General features: G+C 39.3%; 1 protein-coding gene across 3 annotated transcripts in view; it reads left to right on the top strand.

Annotated features, from left to right (window-relative positions):
* Positions 1-24353, top strand: part of TTC7B (tetratricopeptide repeat domain 7B) — a 150704-nt gene that overhangs the window by 5602 nt on the left and 120749 nt on the right. For 2 of the 3 annotated variants that reach the window (XM_075426370.1, XM_075426369.1), the window contains exons 2-3: positions 15030-15184; positions 16337-16505. In XM_075426370.1, the coding sequence (XP_075282485.1) occupies positions 15030-15184; positions 16337-16505 (324 nt within the window). Of the gene's footprint in view, positions 1-15029; positions 15185-16336; positions 16506-24353 lie in introns of those variants that run through there. The other variant, XM_075426371.1, reaches the window with a different exon arrangement.

Genomic DNA, 24353 nt, shown 5'->3' with positions numbered 1-24353 from the left:
TTTGCGTGTGATCTTTTCTCTGGCTGCCTTTCCTCTCAGCACCTTGTTTCTGTGGTTTCTTATTATATCTTTTGTCACATGTAGACTCGCAGAATAAGGGAGCCGAGAGGAGTTAAGAGCACAGTAGCAAAATCAAAGGATCAGAAAGTATTTTACATGTCTGTTTTTTGTTTGTCACTTTTTATGCTGCTTCTTTATCTGCATATAAGTAGGACGTAAAAATAGAAACATCAATTTTCATTTGTTTTGCTCCTTTGTGAAATACAGACCTTGGATGTATGGTTGAAGCTTATCTTCAAAGTAAACCAGGGATTTCTAAACCTCTTAGGACTCATGCCCTGCTTAAAAGATGTTTGTCAAATGTGTTTGGTTTTTATACATACAGCTTGTAATATTTATATATGCAAAGCTTTCCAAAGATATCTACATCTGTACCAGAAAAGTTTGTGGACCATGATGTGACATGACTTTTTGCATTTCCACAAAAGTGGAAATGAAGCGCTCTCTTCATTTATTGTCTTTTTTGTTTTCCTTCTGTTGCATTCACTATCTTGTTTACAGAACAAACATACTAAGGACACACATTTTTCTGAATGAAGACCAAAGTTGGTGATAGTACTAAGATGTGTTGTCTTATTTTTGGCTGACAGCTTTGTTTCTTCACACAGCCAGGGGTGTTACAACAGTGTAAGTGATGATGTGGATCTGCTGCTTGTACTCCAGCTGACTTGTCATCTGGAAGAGAAGATGCTGGCGCAGTCAGTATGGTTTCACAAGTAACCAGGCTGGTCTAACACCTTGCTGCTATTGCGTGGAGGAGCTCTTTCTTCCTACCGTTACTCAAGCTGTTCCTTCTCCCAGATTCTCCCGGTTACATGTTCCTGGCCTCTGCCTCGTGTTGGTGTACACCAGAGGTGGGACTTACTGTGTTGGGCCAGCAGAAAACTCTATGCTCCTCTTTCTGGGGTTAGTTTCTGCTGGCTTACTGAGCTGATTTGCCTCCCACAGGGGTCTGAAGAGTGTGACAGTTGGTGGAAAATTAACAGTGGCAGAGCCCAGTGAAGGGCAAAGGCAAGGGCAACTTTCCTCTCCCGTATGAGGAAGCATGTAATTGGTTGGAGTGGAGTGAACTAAATACTCCCGGGTATATGGAGCTTATAGCTGCTTACACTTGTAAGGATACTTCCGTATATTATGAATGTAATTATTTTAGAGATTAGACATCTCGCATATTAACGTTGGGTTGGTTGCTGTTGCTTTGTTTAAAAGTTGGAAGAAGAAATGATAGCCTGATTGATTCAGTGTATATATACATATATATTGTATATTATAGCTGCATACATGTATATTATAGCTGCTCTAGGTTCCTTTAAGCAAACTTCAAGGGTTAAAAGTTAGCGTTACCTTTTCTGTAGAGAAATAAGTTCATTAGCATAAACTAAGGATCATTGATTCAAACTTTTGTTTGAATTTGATTTGCATGGTATTAAAGAAGGGGGCAGAAGGTCCTTAACCATGCCAGATCTGGACCATTCCCCTTCCCTGCCAAATCTGGGCTATTCCCCCTTCCCGCAAATCTGTCTTGTAAGTAATCAGATTTTAGAATTTGATGGTTAAATTCTCTGCAGTTTTCGCTGCACTGAACATGATTTAATTGGTGATCTGATATCAAGCAACTGAAGACTGTAACTTTGTAAAAAGCAAAATGGCAGGATGTTGAGATAAATTGGAGGGAGTGAGGATGTCGGGCTAATAGTGCTGCGTTTGTTGATAGCAAGACCTTTAATCATTGCAGAGCATTTGATCTCTGCTCCAGGCTCTGGAGGAAGTGTATTCAATCTGGGCATTTCTCTGGTGTCAGCGAATGTGTGGCAGAATGCATAGTGGCTGTTATTAGTAAGCTACTCTGATCAGAGATGTTATCAATTGCTCTGTTGCTTCAGGAGATGTTGCATGAGTTTCTGCAGGTTCCCATGCCACTGATGATCTGTGTGTGATTCCAGTTCAAAATGTGTGTGCATAAACAGAAATCCTTTACTATAATCTCATATTATCTTCAAGAGAAGGGAAGGCATGAAAGGTGGTGTTTTTTTTTAATGTAGTTGTAAAATAATTTTAAGTCTGCTTTTTACAGATTTTGCTCCAGCTTTATAGTGTGTGTGTTGATTTTTTTTTTTTTTTCCAATAGGATCTTGCTTCCTTCAGTTCACAGAATAGACCAGCCTCTGGAGACGGCGCCATGAATCTTAAGGCCAGAATCAAATATTTTGTCAAGTCGTTCATTCAGTCTTTATAATCATGTTGATCACTGCCTGTGGAATTATCACATAAGAAATCTGTAATATTGTAGCATGAAGAAAGCTGCTTGCCTTAAGCACTCTGTTACTAAGTTTGTCACCCAGATTAGTATTCTGTAGAGATGGCATATTAACAATGAGTAATCAACAACTCCAGTTTTGATACAGCTGCTCTACAGCTCGTGTTTCTAATGTGTAACATGTAAAGGACGATAAAGCAAAGGAAAGACTTTGAAACATGTGCTTGTGTTGTCTGGAAAAGAAGAGAGGATCAGGATCTGACCCTAACAGATACTTAGGAGTTGTTTCTTTGATAATGAAAGTAGATCCTGAGTATTTAAGCCTCACTGAAAGAGGGGAGGAAATAAAAGGGGACTTATGTGTTATAGTATTTTGCAAATGCTGCTCTTCCACTGTTGAATTCCCTGTTTAAGCGTTTAATTTGAAATTGTTTATTGTTGTTCTGTTTTGGTTACTTCCTTGGCTGTATGAGTTAGAGCTTCCCCTTTATTAGAAAAAAGGACTAGTCTTTTCAGGCTTGAGCTTGTTAGGTGCTGGGGCCCTGGTGCAGAGGGCTCCTTGGGGAGCTGACACCTGTTACGGAGTTACACACTGTCCCCAGGTGGAGCGTGTTGCCAGGTTTCACAGAAGACTTAACCTTGCTCTTCCCAAAAGCTGTGCTCCTTTCACAAAAAGTGGGTGAGAAATCCCTTTCAGCTCTAGACGAATCCTGAATGCAGCTCACCTGAGCTCAGTAACTTATTTCCATAAAACTTTTGCAAAAGCAACCAAGATGTGAGAACACCAATAGCTTCCAGGCGCTCCCCTATTTTTATGCAGTTAATTATGTGAACATGTTGTTGCTGATCTTTCAAGTTTGCCTTATTTCAAATTCAGGTTTGCCTGGGCTCAGCTTCCAGCCACACTTCTGTTTTGCTTTTTACCATTTAATTACAGTCTCTTTACCTTAATGGAGAGAAAACTCTGTGCATTAATCAGGACTATAATGGGATTGCTCTAGAGCCAGGTGTAAGGATAGGTGGAAGTTAGGGACCTACTGCTTTTCGAACAGCTGATAGAATTTAAAACAAAACAAAACAAACCAGCAAAGTTGCTAAAAGATGCTTCCCGTCTTAAAACTGGTGGTTATGTACCTGAGACAATCATCTCGGAGAGTGACATGTGTAGGCTACTGCCTTTCAAGAATTTACTTGAGGTTTCCCAAGTAGAGCGAGTGAGGGGAAAGAGGATGAGGAGAGGCTGGTTTTTGTGAGTGACTGTCTTTTGGAAATGGTAGAGCTGCAAGATCTCCTCTTCTGGGGAACACAGGCTCATCTGTGTGCTTTTCTCTGAGCTTTGGGTCATCCCATAGGTGAAAAACACCCCTCTTCTGACCTGACAGTTAATCAGTGATACATACAGAGACACATCCAGGGAGTGAAGGTGCGAACCAAAAATTCTTAGATGGTGAGGTTTAGGAGTAAGGAAGTGTTCTTGATATATAAGAAGTGGGGCAGAGTCCAGATCTTTTCAGTCTCTTATTTGTTCTTTTTTGTCAGCCATTTTCTTTACCTTCTTGGGAGAACAGAAGTTGGATTCCATTGTCATCATCTGTCAAATTTGCACTGTGCTGCAGTGCAGCTCTTTGGTAGAGCATGGACAAGAGCCTCTGTCCCCATGACATGGTTTAGTTTTTCCTGCCATCTGAATACTCTCCAGTCTTTTTGTTGTTGTTGTTAGTAGCATCAGAAAAGCTGGTTTGTCCTTTGATAAGCAAATCATGGCAAGAAGCAAGACTGAAAAGAATTCCTAGTTATCACAGCATGTGATTTTTCCTGTTGTCCAAGTCACTCTTTGATCTTCTTTGTAACCTAAACAAAACATAAATAGAAAGAAGCTAAATTTTGATAATTCTTCCCCAGTGTGGTTACTAGAATTGTTCCCAGTTAAACACCCGAAGATGAGCATGATCCTGTTTCCCACACTTTGTGCTTCCCAGTCTTGGGTATGACCCGCATTCTTATTTCTTGGTTTTACATTAAATTTGTCTGAATGGGCCAAGTTTAATTCAAACATAAATTTACCAGTAATCTAGATGATATCTTGTGGCTGTCCTGCTTGATTATTTACTGTTCTGATGGTCTTAACATTTCACAACATTTGGGAGCTTGAATGTTAAAAAAAAAAAAGCCCATAAAAATATTTCAATTTGAAACAATTGCTGCAGTTTTCTGTTCTTCTTAATATGTGCCCTCATAAAATAAATTTCTGTAAAAGTGGTACTTTGGAAGTAGATTTGCATATGCATAAATAGTCTGGGAAGCCTGTAGTATTTATCTTCAAAGCAAGTTTTGGCTGTCAAACAGGATAATTGCCTAGATACTGCATAGTTGCACAGTAAAAGGGTGCAGTGCCCTCTGTGTACTTAAGAGGAGTGAATGACCGTATATAATTAAAGGTATTAGTAAGTAGAATTAACTTTCTTTGAGCAGCTGACTCTTGTCTTTTCTGCTTCTGGTTTTACACGTGTATCGTCTGCATCAGTCCTGGAGCCTTTCTGCCTGTAGTGCCTGTTTATCTGCACATCTTCTCTAGCTGTTCTGCTGCTGTCCCCAGAGACTTGGCTGGACAAGATCCTGAGCAACCTGCTCTAGTTGATCTTGCATGGAGCAGGGGTTTTGGACTAGACAATCTCCAAACGTCTCTTCCAGCCTCAGCCATCCTGTGATGCTGTGAATTCTTGCTACTTAGTAGTCAGTGATAGAATCATAAGTAGTATCTGTAAATCCATATATGGTTTTTCTTTTCTTTAATGTAAACCTTATATAAATCTAAGATTAGTTTTAGCATTCATTTTAATTGAAGTAGCTTCTGGTTAGAGTTACTTGAATGAGTACTTGGAGACTTCTGCTAGTATTCCTCTTCAGGTACAGTCAATGTTCTTAATGACTGTTACGTGCAGCATGAACAAAGCAGATGTCTGTGTTTTAAGTGTATGATCACCTTTTTCCCAGTTAGAAAACACGTTTTGTGCTGTTTCTGCCAGATGAATATGAAATCGGCTCTGGATCCAGGATTTCCAGATCCTCTTCTGGAAGAAAGCTCCATTTCAAAATGGTCTTCTTAATAAATGTTCTGCGGGATGCTATGAGATTTTTCTCCTCTTGAGCTGTTTTTACAGAAATTTATTTATTTATGTACAGAAATATATTTATTCTGAATTTTTTTGTCTGGGTACTATATGGAGCAATTGATCCCTTTGGGATCCTTCTGGCTGCATCCCACTCCTAGATAAAAATTCCTCGATTTGTTTTTTAGATTTAGGTATAACAGTAATCCAACGTGTTTCAGGAAGTCTGAGGAAAAATCCTCTCAAAATAATGCAACATGCAGCCCTTCAGGTACTCTGAGCCTTCAGTTTTACCTGTAGAGAGAAGAAGAGTTTTAGGGATTGAGTAGGAGGAGTTTCCTTTCTCCCTCCCAAACTAGTTTCCCTCTGGGAAGATTTGAAGCAGCAGAACAGAGATTATGAGGCAAGACTTGACTTACTGGAATCCTGCATGTCAACTTGTGGTCCCACTGGGATACTAGAAATCTCATACTGTCCTCTTTACCCCTTGACCCTTTCCTCCCCTGTTTTTTAAAGTGGAGTTTTTTATTTCTTTCTCTCTCTGGAATCCAGTACAAGGCGGGTGATGCAGCAGCATCTTCTGTTCTTAGAACTCCGTGCTGCATCTAATTGATCTCACCTCATGCAGTATCTTTATTTGGAACTAATGATAACTGTGATCTTTCGACTTCAGTGCATTCGGACAATTGTGCTTTTGAAGAGTCTGAAATGTTACCTGAAATGCTGAAGATTTTGATGGAGAGTGGGTGAAGTGATAACAACATGCTTCTGGATTTGTTATCTGCTTGCTTACAAGGAAGGATTAAACTTTGTTTGGCCAGTCACCTTGGATTCTGTAGCTAGTTTGCTCTGTGTTTCCTATTCCTGAATACTTCCTATTCAAATCCAGATCCTCAGGGCTTGAATCTGAGGTTGAGCCTCTTTGCTTAAATCTTTGTGGTAGGAGATTGTATCCTATTTCTGAGCATTTTTCTTGCAGCTTTATCAGAAGATAGTGAAACGAAATACTAAAAATACTTCTCTGAATCTATGCCGTTTGGCATATAAGGAAGAAAACTGTTTTTCCCCCTGCTCTTTCTTGCTTGAGGTGTTGAGCTGTGGAGGCTCTGTAACGTGTAACTATGCTTGCTCGTACAGGATCATGGATATCTTGCCAGTGCATGACAGCAGTGTGATGTGGGTGTTTCACTGCAGGGGAACGTTTTGTGTGTGGAGCCTTGATACCAAGAGTAGGATTGTTCATAGTTGCTGCCACAGAGGTGACAGCAACTGTGTTATCTGAGAGATAGCCTTTCAGGTATTTCCTTGTCATGTTAAAAATACAACTGAAATAACTAATTAAATAAATGTTTATCAGGCCCTTTCAAAAAATACTACATTTTCTGCATCAATATTAGGAATGCTTGAGAAACCAAATAGATAGTAGTTGTGGCCTAGATAACCTTCAGTGTTTTGCTTTGGTTTTTATCCAAGACTGTTGAACCACCACAGGAAAAGTAATACTTTAATGAAGTAGCTGTTTGGTACCCCACAGAACAACAGGTAGCAGGTTCATTGGTTCATTAGTTCTGTTGAGAAAACTTAATCATTCACTAGGGATGTATCTTGGTGTACTCTGGAATTGAATGAGCTTTTAAAGTCCCCTCTTGGAGAGGGATTCTGCAGGCAAGAGACAGAGCTCCTAATCTGTATTCAGTTAAGGTTTGGCTGTTGTTTTTTTGAGCTACATGCAGTGTTGCTATTCTTTCCTTTCTCTCCCCTTCTCCCTAAACTTACTTTTAGAAAGGAGTTTAGAGTTAGTTATTCCTCTCGCCTAGCCTGCTAACACCCCCTGGGTTCTTCAACAAATGCCTGGAGGCTGTGGTAGCATGCATCAGAAAACTGATTATTTTGTATTTTAGCATGTGATTCAGTGGATGATTCAAGATGGACCGTGGTTTTAAGCTAATAGTAATAAGTATTATTCATCATTCTTGACCCTGAATAAATGAAGATTAATCTTCTGTTTTAGCTCTCTGTTTTTCTGCGAGTAACTGCTTCAGATCCTGATAGCGTGGTAACAGTTTTGCTTCAAAAAGCAGATGTTGAGTATCAGGCAGCAAAGCAGCTGTCATTGTGATATTTTTAGATACTATTTTGCAAAGACATGTCATCATGTGTAGTTTTTCTCCCACCCTCTGTTTATGCCAGCCTTTATTCTCATTTTGAAGAAGGTTAGGGCTGATCTATATTGCAAAGAGGGGTAGCCATGTCTGCACAAGGTTCTTCTCAAGACATTTTGTATGAGTGTATCGAAGCTTTCTATAAGCTGAAAGAAAACAGCTTGCTTGTGTAGAAGAGTCTGGTGTGTTGTTTGGGTTGTTTTTTTTTTTTTTCATTCAGTGCTAACAGAAACAGATATTTCACCTAAAGCATCCTTTAGTTTGTCTTGCAGTTCCCAGGTGCTCGGACTTGTCTTTGATTACAGGCAGAGGACAACCCATTAGGCAGGGGGATTATTTCATCGAGATGTTGCGGAACCAGATGGGCAAGCTAGGCTGTGCTTCTCTGGTTAGGAAAGGGTTCTGCACTGCGGTTGTGGTATAGGTCATCAAATATCCCCTAACTCTTCTAAGTAATTGTTGTTGATGAACTCTTTGGTGGAGGAATGGATGAATAACAGGGAGTCTTTCCTTTGATCAAGAATTTCATATTGACCTATATCTATCTCAATTTTCTGGAAGTAGGAATCTGGTTTTCATGGTATTGAAACTGTTTACTAACTTTTTTTTTCTTCTGAAACATCTGTTTAGACTGGCTGAAAGAATGCTAGACTTCAAGGTGTCTAAAAACTTTACACAGTTTAATTCTGTCTTTATAAAGTGTCTCATAGAAGAGTATAATCTAGATCACTCACTGCTGGAAGAAAAAGAGAAGCAATTTCTTCTCAAATGTTACGTACATGATTTCAGAATGTCTTAAGGGATAGCTACTACTGATCAAAAACTCTGCTAGAGCTATGGTTTCATAAATGGTTTTTCTCAGAAATGTCCACGTCATTGGAATTTTGTTATGAGCACCATTGAGGCTCGATCTTACTGGCACAGAATGGTTGACATGCCTCGAGCCAGTGCTTTGTTAATAAAGCACTCCGTCAGTCATAATGTGATTTAAAAATTTATTGCCAATGTCTGGCCCTGACTGACTGACTTAGCAGATGAGTGACTTGGTAAATAAGAAAATCGTGCTTTGCAGTAACTTTTATGGTTTGCATTCTGTGACCTGTTGTCTTCTAGTGCTGGTCCCCAGCAGCTGAGTGAGTGCAGCACTTCTGGGACGAAAGCTGCTCTGACAGGAACGGTTTCTCTTACGGCGCTGTGTCTCGTGATGTACAGCAGGGGTACAGGGAAGGGTGAGGGTGAGCTGTGCGGTGTATGGATGACCTAGGAGAACAGCTTTTGTTCTGATGCTTGATCCAGTCTGTGTGTAAGTTGGCGCTGTTGTTTTCTCCTCTCCCACCTTTCCTCTGAAGGAAAGTATGTGCAATACATGTTGCTGCACTGTGACTGTCCCTAGCTAGTGGATGAGCTCCTCTAACTCGCATCAGTGATGGGAACACAGTATCTGGGTGCTATAGACTACTTTAATTCCTGTCTCAAGATGTCTTGATAGTTTCAGAGTATGTGCCAGCATGAACTTAAGGCTTTGCTCTTGCTTGTGTCCTGTCTTTAGAGACAATATCATATTTTTTCACGTCACTGTCAAGAGAGAAGAAACTTAGGGTGGAGGGAGGAGGATGAGGGAGGGAAGAGAGAGAGAGGCTAAATTAAATTTTTCCAGAAGCAACTTCTTGTTTCTCTCCTCTTACTTTTCCCCAGTGTGAGAAATTCTGCTGTGTAAAAGAGAGGAACAACCTTACAAACTTTCTGCAGAGTGCTACATCTGTGCCTATGCCTGCCGTATTCTACTGTCCACTCAAATGGATGAGAACTGGAGCTTCTAGAGCTGGCCTTCCTCTTTCTATGGTGCAGCTGTTGAGCAGCTGGAGTATGGAGGAGAGTATGGTTACACTCTGCTCTTTAGTTACAGGCAAAATGATTATCTTCCCCTTTAGTAATAGGGACGGTGTCAGCACTTTGTTTTAAGAATGCTCATACCTCAGGGGATGCATTTTCACACCTAACAGTGCAAAGTTTATTTTCTTTTTCTTAAATGTCTAACCTGTTCTTCAAGATACCCACTAATCTGTTGTAACCATCCAAACTAATCGTTTCACATGCTTCCATGGCAGTTTGGCAGTTTTTATGAACCAGGTATCTCTGGCAGCTGCTGCACAGTCTAGCTGTTTTTTTTACCTGTCTTGCCATAAAGATAGGTCTATTTAATGTAATTAAAGAAATGCTGGTTACAAGAGTGTGTGCCAGGAGAATTTTTGAGACCTACTTAAATGAATGCATATGAGAGGGAAGGCATGAGTTATACTTTCTTCTTTGGCACGTTTGAGGTTCTGCTGTTTGAAGTGTTGATGAATGCCAGTGACAGACCTCACTCTTTTCGTTGCAGACAGCCTTGGTGATACTCCAGCTCCTGAACCAAAGCACTGGTTAGCAAGGAATCCAAATGACACTGTGTTTGATGTTCATGTTTCCTCAGCCTTCTTTAGAAATGAAGTTTGCTCAGCGAAGTGTAAAATTCAATAAAAGAAAAGAGGAATGTTGCTTGTTAGATGAAATACTTTGGTTTTGATGGGCAGGAAGGGAGGAAGTATGTACTTGCACATCCCTAAAAACTTACAGTAAACAATATGACATATTTTTACCTGTTTTTAAGTCACCACTTAGCTTTAAAAACACAGTTAGCAAAATTAATCTTTGTTCTTCTCCCAAGTAGGACATTACTGTGCTGATCTCGAGTATTATTTGCAAGACCCACTCTTTTTTTAATCACCTTTTTAAAGAGGCTCATAAACAAAAATTGTGTACTCAGAATACTCTCTGGAGTCTTCTGAATATTATTAGTAAAATGCCTTGTGCTGAAAAGACTCCTCAGTGACCTGTTCTTTGCAAAGCAAATAGTTGCATCATATGAATGCGTTCTGAAGCACAGTTTTGTAAGTTTAGAGCGGGCCTCTGATCTCTGAGACCCTTTCAAACAGCACATGTTAAACTCCTTACACCAAAGACTAACTTGCCTTGCACTGGTGTAAAAAAACAGCTGTCTTCTCTGTGCATGCAGTTTATACTCTGATTTCCAGAGAGATGGGACAGTTGCAGAAGGCGCAGTCCTACAGAGTGCTGTGGTAAACCTATCTTTGAGCAGGGTGATGTTGGTCAGAATATCTGACTTTGCTATTTGTTTATAATAATATTGTGGCTATGCTAATGAAACGTGGAATTTGGAATAAGACTGTAACAAAGGGAATTTGGTCTGAAGTGTCAGGTTTAGATTTGATCAGTTCAATGTCTTGTTTAGTTTGCAGCTTGAAACTGAAGCTATGCAAGCTGTTGATTTTTATCAATTATGCTAAAATTTCTGTTTGAAGGAAAAAAAGAGCATGCAGAAAATAAACTGTAACAAAATAGATGCTGAGCATCTTTCAAAATAAAAAATCTCATTTTAGCATAGTGCTTCTCTTGGAAAATTTGCTTTATTGCAGCAAGTGATAATTGTCTGCACCATTTGTGCTTTTTACTATACTTGTCGCCCTCTCTCTGGGGGGGAGTGTATGACTGCTGTTTAGAGGGATCTCCACAGGCTGGAGAAATGGACTAATGGCAAAACTCATGAAATTCAGCAAATGTAAATGCCACGGTCCTGTGCTTGAGCAGGAATATCTGTAACAGTATAGCCTGGGGATCAACTGGCTAAAAGATAGCTTTGCAGAAAAGGATCTGAAGGTCCTGGTGGATGGCAAAGTGAGTGTGAGTTGGCAACAAACCCTTGCAGCAATGAAGACCGACCACACGCTGCACTGTATTAGCAAGAATGTAGTCAGCAGCTTAAAAGAAATTATTCCCTGCTGTCTGTCACTTATGAGACCACATCTGGAATATTGTATCTAGGTTTGGGCTCCCCAGCATGAGAAATACATTGGTATAGTAGAGTTAGCCCTGTGGAGGGCCACCAAGATGGTAAGAGGGTGAAAGCATGTGACTTAAGAGAAGCAGTTGAGCGCGCTACATTTGCTAAATCTTACAAAGGGAAGGCTGAGAGGGGATCGAGCTGCTGCCGTCTCCCAACTCCCCTTGAGTATGGAGGTGACCTCAGAAATGCACAGTAAAAGACAGAAGCAATAGGCAAAAAATGCAACAAGGGAAATAGTTGAGTGGATAGGAAGGAAAAAATTTTCACAATCAGAACAGTCAGATGTTGGAAAAGGTTGTCTGGAGGGCGTTTGTAACCTGTGGAAATCCTCAAAACTGGGTATGATCCTGAATTGCCTGCCCTAGTGCTGAAATATGTTTCTTGTTTCTTTTTCTTCACTTAGTACATTGAGATGTGTTTTATTTTTCATTTTTGTTGAACAGACCTCAATGAAAGAGTAGTAAAATTAGTGTAAACTGCTTGAAAAATTCCTGGGATTATACTGATGACATTGTGAATGTATGGGAACAAACTGGGTCCTTCTCTGCTTCTATTTTGTCAGAGCACTTAGAATTTCAGATAGAATATATTAGAAGAAACTTCAAATGACAGAAGTTTTGAGAGCCTATGAAATGAAAAATGGCCATTGTGCAAATTATAGATGAGTGCTGTGGTCCAGGCTGATGAGCTGGGTGCAGTAAAACGGGATGTTTGTACCTGGCTCTCTTGCCCTTCTCCAGAGGGCAAAGCATAGTTGTTCGCCTTCGGCCAGCCTCAGCCCAGTCTTCCGGCAGGCTCTGCGCGTGCCGGACCCTGGCCTAGGGCTGGGCTGAGAGGCAGCCTGGGCTCTCTGGCTTGGACCTTTTCCTAGGAGAGAGCAGTTGACCATGACTGTCAGAGCTTCTGGCTGCTGCGGCTGTGAGGTGGTAGAGCAATGGAGGCTGTGGTAAGGCAATTCAGAGCCTGGCGCTGGTCCCTACAGGAACTTATGCTGAGAGCATCTACTGCCCCTTTCCCTGCTTCCTACTGTACTCTGACATAATGAATGGGTAAAACTCATGCTGTGGTGAAGAATATATTTTCTTTCCTCCTTTTTTTTGAAACACAGGAAAGACTCTGCAAGCCAGATTAAGTCCTAAATGTGCTCAGTCCGCATAGAGCAAGTGCTGAAGTGCTCTTTAGCTCACTTGTTTCCTGCTGCAACCAACAATGGGTTTCTTGTGCATTACCAAAGTAATTCTTATTTACTGTGGAACTTTCTCATGCTAGTTCTGTTCAGAGATGTTATGTTTCCAGTGTGCAAGGAGATTAGCTAACCTTCAATGCAGTATACCTGAAGCTATATCTAAAATAGCATCGTATACAATCTTTGAGCCTTTATGTTTGTCAGAACTTATTTGTTAAACTATACATCAGGTGTCTGAGATTAACATATTTCAGTCAAACTATAAATTGATCACCTTCTTTGTTAAGGGATGTGTAAATTGTCTGATGCACTTACTGATGCATGTCAAACCGTGCCATTCACCATATGAGCGTTGAATAGGTAAATAAATACATTTTTTGGTTGGCAATTAGTGGGTAACAAGATTCCATTGTTATGCTGTAGCTGTATTACTGAGTGGTAGTAATTTTCTTTTTTAAACTGGGAATTGTGTGCCTTTAATATGTATTTGAAAGATGCCGAGTGTCATTGTTTTTTTAAATATGTCTAAAGTAATGGTACACCAGGGAGATACTTTGTTTCCCCCTTCCTTATCTTTCAAGGAACTGACGTTTTTGGCCAGCATGTATTGAAGCTGTATCCAGAGTGGATTATTGTCTCAAGGATAAATTGAGCAGAAGGTGCACAGTTTAGGCAAAACAAAACACATCTGAAGAGGCATAAAGGTGCTCTTAGAAGAAAGTGCATGTAGAAATGACATTTCAGGTTATTTGGTTTTGTCTGGTCTGGAGATGAGGTGAGTATAGCTGAAGTATCAGGAGGAACATTGGTGGGAAAAGTAATGGAACTGTCATTGCAAATTTGAGATTGATGAATTTGGCAGCTGTGGTCAGACAGCTGGGAAATTAAGCAGGCTGGTAACCAGGCTGCGTCTGTGGCATTGCTTGTCTTCATCTGGATGCTGAGATCTTTCACTTCTGCAGTAGTAGTGTTTAAACAGTAAAACGTGAGTAAATGGTAGTTGAGAACAAATACGTGTCCAGATTACCATGGATGTATTTCCCAGAACACCAAGTGGAAACATCAATAGAAAAATAAGCACTCTGATTCCTCTGCTAGTTGTCTGGTCTTTTAAACTCTCTCTCAAAGAAATCATGGTTTAAGAATCAGCAGTTAGCTGGAGGTTTTAAGGAAAAAATAAATCTAGGTTTTTGTCTTTCTATTTGATAGGACATATTACTGGTCCTTATAGCTTACTGTCTAATGGCATTGTACATGGATCACATACTGGTCCAATTGACGTGAGACTGAAATTTGCTGTACTTAAAAGGTGAGATAATGCTGATGCATTTATACTTCCTGAAGGAAAGCTTTTCCTCTACACTGAGTTCTGCATGTTGTGGTCTTTCTGTCCCTTCCCATAAGCTCTAAGGACAGAGCGAAAGGTTATAGGGTGGTGAGCACGTTTCTAATTGTTAGCTTTTTGCCTTTCCCCTTTTTAAAAAGGGGAAAACCTTTAAATGGTGTATTGTTAGTTCAAATTTGGGTTATTCAGACCTTGTTTGCCGGACATGATCTAGTCTTTTCAGGTCCCAGATAGTGAGGTGATGACTTTTACAGCACTCTTCTCACTAGAGGAACTACTCAGCACATTTCTGTAAAATTAGTGGTCCTGGATAAGGGCAAGGTAGAGGATGACCAGTTTCTTGAATTTCGGCAAACGTGCTAGCTGCAGATTTGCTGGGCAGCCTGGTATTACATTCTGCCTACGGGTCTGAGAAGTGGTTTTAAGCCTCCTAAGACAGGGAGAATGATGAGAACTGGACTTTTGTGCTGAAGACTTGGGGTGGCTGGAGCCTTCACAAGGTTTGAGTGAAATCTATATTCTTACAGCTGAGATATGGACAGTGATCAAAGACATTGTGAGGGACACGTAACTTAAAACTAGTTGCATAAACTAATCCATTATAAGTATTCGTATTTGAAACTACGATAGGCATTTTGTAAAACATACACCTTTTTTTTGGCAAAGCGAATGCTGAAAGTATATCTCATCATGTTCAGAAGGCTACATAAGGCTTTTGAATCAAGTGTTGCTTTTTAAGGAGGAAGGGGAGAATACTGACTTCAGGTTAATGTTCTAATCCATTATGTCTTAGAACACAGGAGACTTCATTGTACGATGAATCAGGCAGGTGAAAGATAAATTGAAAAGTAAAACAAAGTACCAAATGTCCTGTGTTAAATCTGAATACTTGATGTTGTGTTTGTTTTGGTTAGTTTGTATTTAAAATTCAGGTAAGGGCTGCTTCCACTGAAATGTTAATGAAATAAAAAGATTTCTAATATTTCATGTGTTTGTTTTTATTTACAGATGACATGGCAGAACTTCTTCTTGGGGAGTCTAAACTAGAACAATTTTTGAAGGAAAATGCTCTTAAACAGAGTAGTAGTCCACGAGGCCCCCGGCCAAAGCTGACTGAGGTCAGGAAACATCTCACGGCAGCGCTTGATAGGGGAAACCTAAAGGTATGTAAGTCAGCCTGAGCAAGAATTAGAAAAGCTGAAATTGACTGGAGTACTCTGCTGATCATGGAGAAAAGTCTGTAAAGTGCTTGTGTGGTGTTTTATTATCATTGCTACTCCCAGAACATCATCAGCACAGTGCTGTTTCATGGCTCTGTTTCTTCATGGGTTCGTGAAGCACATTCATGAATTCAGAAGAAATTCTCAGATTTTCTTTCATTAGAAGAAGAAAAATGTTAATGACTTCTGGGATGCTTAAGTGAAGTACTTACAACCTGGGTTGTACAAGCTTTTCTTGGCATGTATAACTATATTGTTCTCTGTAGTGCATGAAATAGAAGCGTTAAAAAATGCAAAATACTTCACAAATTTCTGCAATAGTATATTTCTCTTAGATATTCATGAAGGGTTCCTTAAGTTATGTTTGCGGGTGCGGAAAGTGAGGTTAATACTTGAGGGCATTTTCTGTCGTAACCTACTGTTGTTCTTAACCATTCTGGCCCTTCTTTTACCTAACTGTTGTAGCTACTACATCAGCTTATCTTTTCTGTACTCAAATGTCCGTCTTTTGAGAGGTCAGAAGGACCTTGTTTTGCAGTCATCCTGTGATTTGTGGGAGTATTAATTTCTCTTCCTTTTCTTTCTTCATTCTTCCATGAATCCTTTTTTCAAGACACTTCTTCTTCCCTGATAATTTGAAATTGTGTGAATTAAATACATAGGCTGTGGTACATATTTCAACAAGTTTTCATGCTATCTTATTTTCAGCTGTGCTTGTGGTGTTAGAAAAAAATCATTGGAGGGGTTGTAATGATAGGCTGCCTTTCAATAGTTTTGTCACCTGGCAAAACTGGATTCTAGCTGTGAGGTATTTCTGGTGCGTGTGCAAATAAATACATGAATATGTAAAATGACTGGTGATGCTTGGTGGAGTAGCTTGGAGTAGTGAGATTTTGTGAATTCACCCCCTGCTGCAAGTTTCTCAACTATTACATGAAGACCAAATTTTTTTTGTTTGTTGCTCTGTTACAAGAAATACCCTGAGGGTTTCTACAGTGAATATATACAGAAAACAGACCTAATAATTATCAGAAAAAATTAGATGCATTTTCTCAGGAAAAAAAAAAACAACTTTCTTTTTCCTCTTCCTTCTAGCCAGAATTCCTACAAGAAGCTAACCTAATTATGGCCAAGTTAAACTACGTGGAAGGTGATTACAAAGAGGCCCTGAACACGTATGCCAGAGTTGGAGTTGATGACTTGCAGTTAGCTGCAGTGCCACCGTACAGGCTACGGATGATTGCTGAAGCGTATTCTACTAAAGGTAAAATTGTTCTTTCCCGTATAATAATGTGCAGATAGCTTTTAAAAAGTTAATTTATATCTTGACTGAAGTTAAATAATTTTTTGGCGTGCATATCTTCAACACAGTGGCAGAGTACCGCAGAGGATGGCTTGACATCTTCAAATTATTCAGTATTTGTGCTAGGTTGACAAGACTTTTACCTCAAGTAATATTCTAACTGTGCTGTCACCTACTCAAAACTTTTGATGTCTGTTTTTAAAAGTCCTTCCATAAGTAAATGTCACAATAACTGTGGGTAAATACGAAAAGTATTATCACTGTTGCTGAAAGTGAAGAGTTACAAAAGTAGTGCAGTTTTGCAATTGCTATGGACAGAATTGGAGAACCTTGATTCACTGTAATGCCTTTTACTGAATGTTAAAATGCTTAACCTAAGCTGAATTGCTTAACTAAATTTGTACTTAATTGAAAAAAAATAGTAATAACACCATAAAAAGACTTAAAGGAGTGGCATTTCTTGCTTGGTTTTATTTTTGAATTTTTCTTACCCAAATACCTTTTTTTTAAAAAAATTCAGGAAGTGAAGTTGATTTAAAAACAATGTTTTTTACTAGTTTAGAATAGTGAAAATTGTAATGCTGGCCTTGCGTCTTAAGGTGGCAGTGCCACTTCAATTTAGAAAACTGATTAATACAATGTAAGCTGGGTCATCTTGCTGAGGAAAGTGGCAGTTTGTATGCCTTAGGTTTGTTCGTCTTTACTGTGTCTAAATGTTTGCTTTGGTCTGCTGTGTTTAAGCTTGGGTTTGGTGTGCAGATGTGATTTTTGTTATGGCAAGAGGAGTGTCAAAGTCAGCAAACACAATTTATGAGACACTTCAATAGCATTCACTGACAACTGGTCAAGGATTGTTTCTAACATTAGTCTTGGAAGAGAGTGACTGTTTTCCACCAACACAGTCCTCTAGTAGATGTTAGACGAGCATGAATCATTCTCTATAGAGATGTCAAGGAAATAAGAAAACCAGCTGGTAGCAGAGACAAAACAATGCTTCTCAAATCTGGGCAATATTTAGAGTAAAGTGGGAAGGGAGTACATGGGGAGTTCTTATTTATGACACAAGTCTGCCCAGTTGTCGCATACAGCATCTGTGTGGGCTTTTTGGCAATGTCTGGTATGGGTAGACTGCCACTCAGCCTTGTGTTTTTTGATTGTGCTTTTTGGTTTGGTGTTTTTTTTTTTTAATCCCTGACAGTGTCTGAGTTCCATGAAACTGCAATGTTGGTCTTGATCAACTTGAAGTACTTAAATTTCCTTATATCTCCAAGGAGTCCCAGTAATTTAACTGAATCTTTTCCTAGACCTCAACTCTTCTGACTCTGTTTTATTTGATCTTATAAGGGTATATAAATCTTGAAACGTAAAGGCATCAATTTTGCAGAAAGGATGAGTGTTATTAATTTTACTTAATGTGAAAATAATTTATTAGAAAATAGTAAAATATGTATCTTTTCTACTCTGGAATGTTTTGTAGACTCAGCTTATTTAAAGAAAAAAAAAAAAAAGAGAGATATCCAGCATGTCTTCTGCCTAGACATGGTGGGGGGTTTTTTGCTTCCGATTTCAAGTTTTATACTTAAACATTAAAAACTGTCTTATCAAGCCTGATCTAATCTTGATCAGCCTTCATTAGTTTGGTCATTTCTACTGAGTGGCTGGCTACCAGTTTACCTGAGCAATCTGAGTAAACTATTGGGGTTTTGATGTTGTTATGTTCGTGTTTAGAATCATCTTTTAGACTGTGTTTCCAGTTTGAATGGAACATTAATAAATTTTAATATCACTTCTTCCTGTGGTAGCAGGTTACAAGAATATAGTCTTCTGTGTGTTCTAGAATGAGGTAGAAGTCACAAGAGCTGTCTTAAATTCAGTATTCAAAGTCTAGGTAAGTTTAGAGTAGTTGATAGCTAAATAGCATAGGTTTCTACCCAATAGCGTTCAGTTAATTCTCACTCTCTTTCCCTTTCCCTCTGGAATTTCTTCTTTCTCCCTGTAGAGGTGGACTATAAAACTTTTCAGTATGAATTCAGAGTCTCTTCAGATGTGATTGAGGCTTGTAGGTATTGCCTAACTAAATTCAAGTTATTCCTATAGGGATTTTGTGCTTCACTGGGATTTGTGTTTCTGCTTGTAAGTTTAAGGATAACCTGATTATATAAAGATAAAACTCTTCTGAGTATTTAGATTTTATTTCTTTGGCAGTCATGAACATAGCACCATGATGTTAAGCAATGAGGGACGGTCTGTGCTGCCTGTTTGCAAGCAGCAGCCCGGCCGCACTGTTCAGTGCAGCAGCCTGCACAGAGGCAGTTAAAGATACCTCTCTTAGTTGTTTCATTTCAATCCAGTTTGGGGCAAATCCAGTGGATGTGCAGTCTTGTATGTCAGAGGTAAGTACATCAGTATCAGACCACTACACAATAGCAAAGTCATAGGGCAGATAACTAATGGTAGTGTTTAATTGCCTTTAAAACTTTTTCCTGATTTAAGGTGGGACCACCTCCAAGTGCATGCGTTCTCACTCTGAGGTTTCATTCTGTAACCTGAGGTGATAGATTGAGTGGGATGCATGAGCTGGCATGTTTCTTCTTCTACAGTTGTTACAGGGTACTTAAATGAGCATGTTATGCTGTAACCCTAGATGGTTAACAGTTCACAACAAGCCCTTGGAAATTATCTGCTTTCCGTATGTCCCATCTTACTCTTGCTTGTGGAACATACAAAGTATGTCTTTCTGTTCTTCACAGCAGAGGAAGATTCAGCATGTGTGCATATATGCAACAAAGTGCAAAAATGGGTCCAAGGTCAGATTCAAGCTAAATTTTGCTGGAGTTTTATCTACTATGGATAGAAAGGAGGAGGAACAGCAGTAGTGACAATTGTGGGGAGAGAAAATGGAATTGGAACATGGCAGGGAAAGCAAGATCCCCAAACACTTGCTCGACTGTGGAGCGGGGGGGTTGTGTATTTATGCGTATATATGTGTATGTACGCATATATAAATATATGTCTGTATTTATGTTCTTAGAAAGTAACAAGTGACAAAAATCAAGAGGAGAATTCTTACTGTCTCTTCAGACTCTCCAGAGTGTGTCTGAATGCATTATCCATCCAAATTGTTTGTAAACCTCAATGCAAAATATTAAATTACAGTAGTCTTCATTACAAAAGTCTTCATTACAATAGTCCAGAACATGAAATTTAGTATCTTCGCACTGCTGTAGTCTTCAACTTGCAATAACTCTGTCTTTGAACCAAAGAACTAAAGTCATCTACTGGTGCCTCACAAAGGGGCTGCTCAAATTTTTTATTACATAAATGAGTTAAATGGATGTATATCTTTAAAAGAATGCTTTTAAGTATCCGTGCTGCTTATAGCTTTAGCTGAGGACAGCATATTTAGAAGAATATAAGTGAGAGGCATAATACAGAATGATAGTAAGTCAAGCAAAGGATTCAAAGGCTCTCAAACCCAGCAAGGAAGATTAAATGATTGCTGTTCTTTTCTTGGAAATGTCTAGTTAGTGAAATACTGCTTCAGATCTTCCAAAGAAAGCTTCTTGATAAATGTGTCAAAATGCAACATTGTATGATTTCAACAAAATCCTAAGAAAAATCCTATCAAATTACCTGTGAAATCTTTTCTGTTTCCTACATGTGGCTGTTTGCCAGCCTGTGATATGTGAGGAATCACAGGGCCTCAGTGCTCAAGCAGTGCTGGAAGGTGGTTCCTGTCTGCCACTTCTCCTAGGGAAAACGTTCAGAATTGTTAGTGTGGTGATGAAGGACCTGCTGTGCTTCATCAGACTGAAAAGCTTGTGGGCAGTTGTTTATAATGGTGAGCAAAAAAGAAAAGCTTTGGAAATAATTTCAAGGAACAGGACAAGTTGTTTGATTTTGTTTTTTTTCTGGCTTCTGGCAGCAAAAGCTACTGCTGGTAGTGGTGTCGTATGCCTTGTCTTGACTAGAAGAAGATGCAAGAGTGGTCTGATGAGAAGCTATCTGTCCATTAAACAGCAGAGAGTAGACTAGCCATGTGAAAGTGCATGAGGCAAAGCCTCAGAAACTTGATTAACATACGTCAGGACTCAGCGCTGTTTAGATATCCCTCAGGCAAAAGGTGCGAGGGGGTAACTACCACACATGGAATGTAGTGTAATTCTGATATTTTCCTGCCTTTCTGCACCGTTTCCTCAAAGTCAGAAGTTAAAAATGGAAGTGTAGTGGAGGATGGTCGTCTTTTATGTGGTTTACTTTGTGGACAGGCATACTTTTTTTACCTTGCACTGATTTTCTTGTGTGTATGTGCCCGTAGAATACAGTTCTGGATTAGGTCTAGTGTTTTCTTTAAGAAGAGAGCTGATTTTCACGCTGTGCTTCAGAGTCATTACTCAGTATGTGTATATAGAAGGTGTGTGGGACAGAGTATTAATAAAAATCACAGTTTTGGTATTAAATACAGATTTTTCTTAGATTCCAAGACTTATTTGAAGAAATTGAGTGGGGCAATTTTAAAATGTCATATAAAACATAGAAATGAAAAGATGGAGCTTTTCAAATCAATGGGCCACTTAGTATTTGCAAAAACATGAGAATACTTACTTGGATCTGTTGGTTAGTTTTTCCCCCATCTGCTTGTAATTACATTTGACATGAAAGCGGAGGAGAAGAACCCGATAAAACAGTTTTCTGTAGCAAAATGTCTGTGGTTGAAGGTGCCAGCTTATTTCAAGACGGTGTGATGAGGGAAAGAACAGTGGGCATAAAAGGAGGACACTGTTGAGGAGATGGGCAGGTTTGCATGACTCTGTTGTGGCAAAGTGTTAGCCTGAAAGTAGGTGTATGAAAGTTGCTGGAGCCGGCTTGCTGAAGCTCTTGCCTTTCCTTCTTTTGTAGTAGCACTTAAGATTAGAGGTCACAGGAGCAGGTCATACCTTTAATATGAAGTTTTAAGCACTAATATACAGAAAAGCAGATGTGTTTTCTTCTGCCACAGATGTAGCTTGGGCATTGGTACTGATTGTTAGAGCTGTCTATGCAGCAAGAGCAAACCTAAGAAATGAGGCTGGGCAGGGGAGGAGGAGAGAAGGGCAGTCTTAAGATTGTGGTGGCAAGTCTTGGCTCAAAATAGAATGAAGAGGGGTTTTGCACATTTCTGGCTGTATTACATACTGGATATTTCAGTATCTGCTTAGGAATGGCTACCTTCTGTTGAGTATAGCAGGTTCCTTTGTTATAAGGAGTTAATTTTGTCTCTTCAGTATCCATTTGTTTACTTCACTAGATCAGTTTAATGGGCAATGTTCAATTCTGAGACTGAGGAAAATCTTATGAAGAATTGAAGACAAGTTATGAGACCATAAAGGAGAAATTAAAGACTGTGTATGTCTGACTTTTTTTCTTCCTTTTTCATGCTAGTCTTGTGTAACTAGCTCCAGCTTTTCCTACTCCCTTCTCTTACAAGACCAACCAGAAAAAATTCTGTTTACACTGTTACCATACAGAAGCATCTATTTAGAATCCATTTTAATAATGGCTGAAGCTAATATTCTCCTAGGGATATGGCCTCTGAGAACAGGACAATTAAATTTCTGCAAGTTTTCAGCAGTGTATCAATGAGATAATATACTGGAAAGCACACGCAGGCATTACTCAAATACTGTGCGTGGCAATATCTCCTATGTTTCTAAGCAATTTGTGTTTGCTTATGGAAGGAGAGATGAGATGCGTGCACAGTGGGATATCGAGGTGTTGATTTGGGGAGTGCAACTTGTCAGTAACTGTGAAGTAACAAGTATATATTTAACTAGGAAATAAGCTTATTGAAGTCTTAGGTAACATGATTCTGATACTCCTGCATAAGTCAAAAGACAACTGAAAAATGAATTTGTAATACTTGGCATTACAAATGAATGAATCTTTATACAAATACTTATAAATGAATATAGCAATTTACAGGTCTGACATTTCTTGAAGTCTGCAACTTTCTAAACTTGATTTTAGTCTTTACTATTGTGTTTGTTATTTACTATAGCATACAGATTACTAGACTACTCCAGGTATCTGTCAAGATGGCTGTGTTGTGTTACACTAACAAATTCTTGTTAAGTATGTGAAGGATGTTGTCTGTAAGCTAGACTGTGACATTACAGGATTGTAGCCTTATTGCTGCAGGCTGTTTTACGTCTCATATTGCCTGTTCAAATAACTGTGTTTATATTTAGATGATGTATGTTGAGTAAGGCGAGACTATCTTTACTGCTGCTGACCCATATTCAAACTTAATGTTGCATTTACCAAGTGAAATGATTGGCTATTAATTAATTCTGTTTAGAGAAACATGGAAATACTCATTAGGTTTGGTGTGTCAGGTGCATGTGAATTGCTGCTTTGCAGTTAGCAAAAGATGTTGCACTTAACTTTAATCATATACGGTTGTAATGGGATCTTGTGCACTGCTAGCCTGTGTCAGCAGACACCAAGCAGCTCCACATGGAAGAATGCTAAATGAAAGCTGTTTTAGTAATTATGCTGGGGATCTCTAGCCTCATTAGCCAATGGGTCAAGAACTCAGCTTAAGTTCCCTTCTCCTATATTGCTGTGCAAATGTTGCAGCCCGTCAGCAAGCAGTTTGCAGGCCCTGGCTGGGAAGCCTGTGCCATAAACACTTTAAACTTTGGCTGTTAAAGCGTGTCTTTCTCCAGCCTATTTTTATGACTTCTGCCCTGCTGGAGAAGGGACTCGGGGGGAACCTGGAACTTTGTCCTGCTTTGCTCAGGGCTGCTTTGAGCTCCGGTACTTGAAATCCAAACACTGAATGAAACTAATATGCTTCTTATAAAAATAGACTTCTTTAGGACTTGAGCATTTTGGTGATGTGTTTTTCTTATTCTTGGTTTCTTCCAAATCTTTAGAACTTCTTCAGAATCTTGCCTTTGACAGAGTGAGGTGAGGGAGAAAATGGCGGGCCAAAGTTAAAAATTAGTGATCCTGGCCTGTTTTCTTATGCCACAGGAAGACCCAGTGTCACAGTGGAGCCTTGTGTTTTTCCCTCAGAGGTGCTGTAGGACAAATCCTGACAATTTACAGCAAAAAATTATAAATGCCGTAGTTAAACCATCTCCTTTCTCCTGAGGGAACAGCCTCCATGACGACCACTCCATGTACTGGTGCGCAGCTCTTCTGCTTTGTGGAGCGTTCGTCAGAGAGAGATTCGTTCACTCCAGAATCTACAACAATAATCAGTCCATTTCCTGGCTTTTATCTCTAGTTTGAATGTTTTCTGCCCCTGTAGAAGGTGCTTGTCTGTCAAAGGGCTGTACTGTAAAGCAAGAATTGGCTGGCACATGGTTCTTAAACAAATGCATGTGTGAAAATACTGATCTGTCCTGTTTAAAAACATCGTAGAATTCTTAAGAAAATACAAAGATTTGCATGTTATTACATTTAGAGGAAAAGTGTGACCAATTGTTTCATAACAGTTATCTCAGATGATATTACAAGAAATCCCAGAATATTGTTACGGTTTTATTGACTGCTTGGATTAATAAGTAGGTGTTCACTGCAGGAGAGAAATGAGTGCTCCTGTTTTTTTTGGTTTTGTTTTGTTTTCTGTTTTTAACATTGAGAAAGTTCAAGATGCTTAGAAGCACTAGCATAACTATGGCCTTAGAAAAGCTGTACTAATGAAACGACATTGCAGTATGAGCATATGTGATAAAATGCTGTCTTCAGCTCTGGAAGGTTGTGTTTGTGTTGCTCTGGGTGTCGTCTCGAATGGAATGTAATTCTCTACAAGTAGTCTGT

The sequence above is a fragment of the Opisthocomus hoazin genome, chromosome 7 (genome assembly GCF_030867145.1).
Source record: "Opisthocomus hoazin isolate bOpiHoa1 chromosome 7, bOpiHoa1.hap1, whole genome shotgun sequence".
NCBI lineage: Eukaryota > Metazoa > Chordata > Aves > Opisthocomiformes > Opisthocomidae > Opisthocomus > Opisthocomus hoazin.
This window is presented reverse-complemented; position numbering and strand designations above follow the sequence as displayed.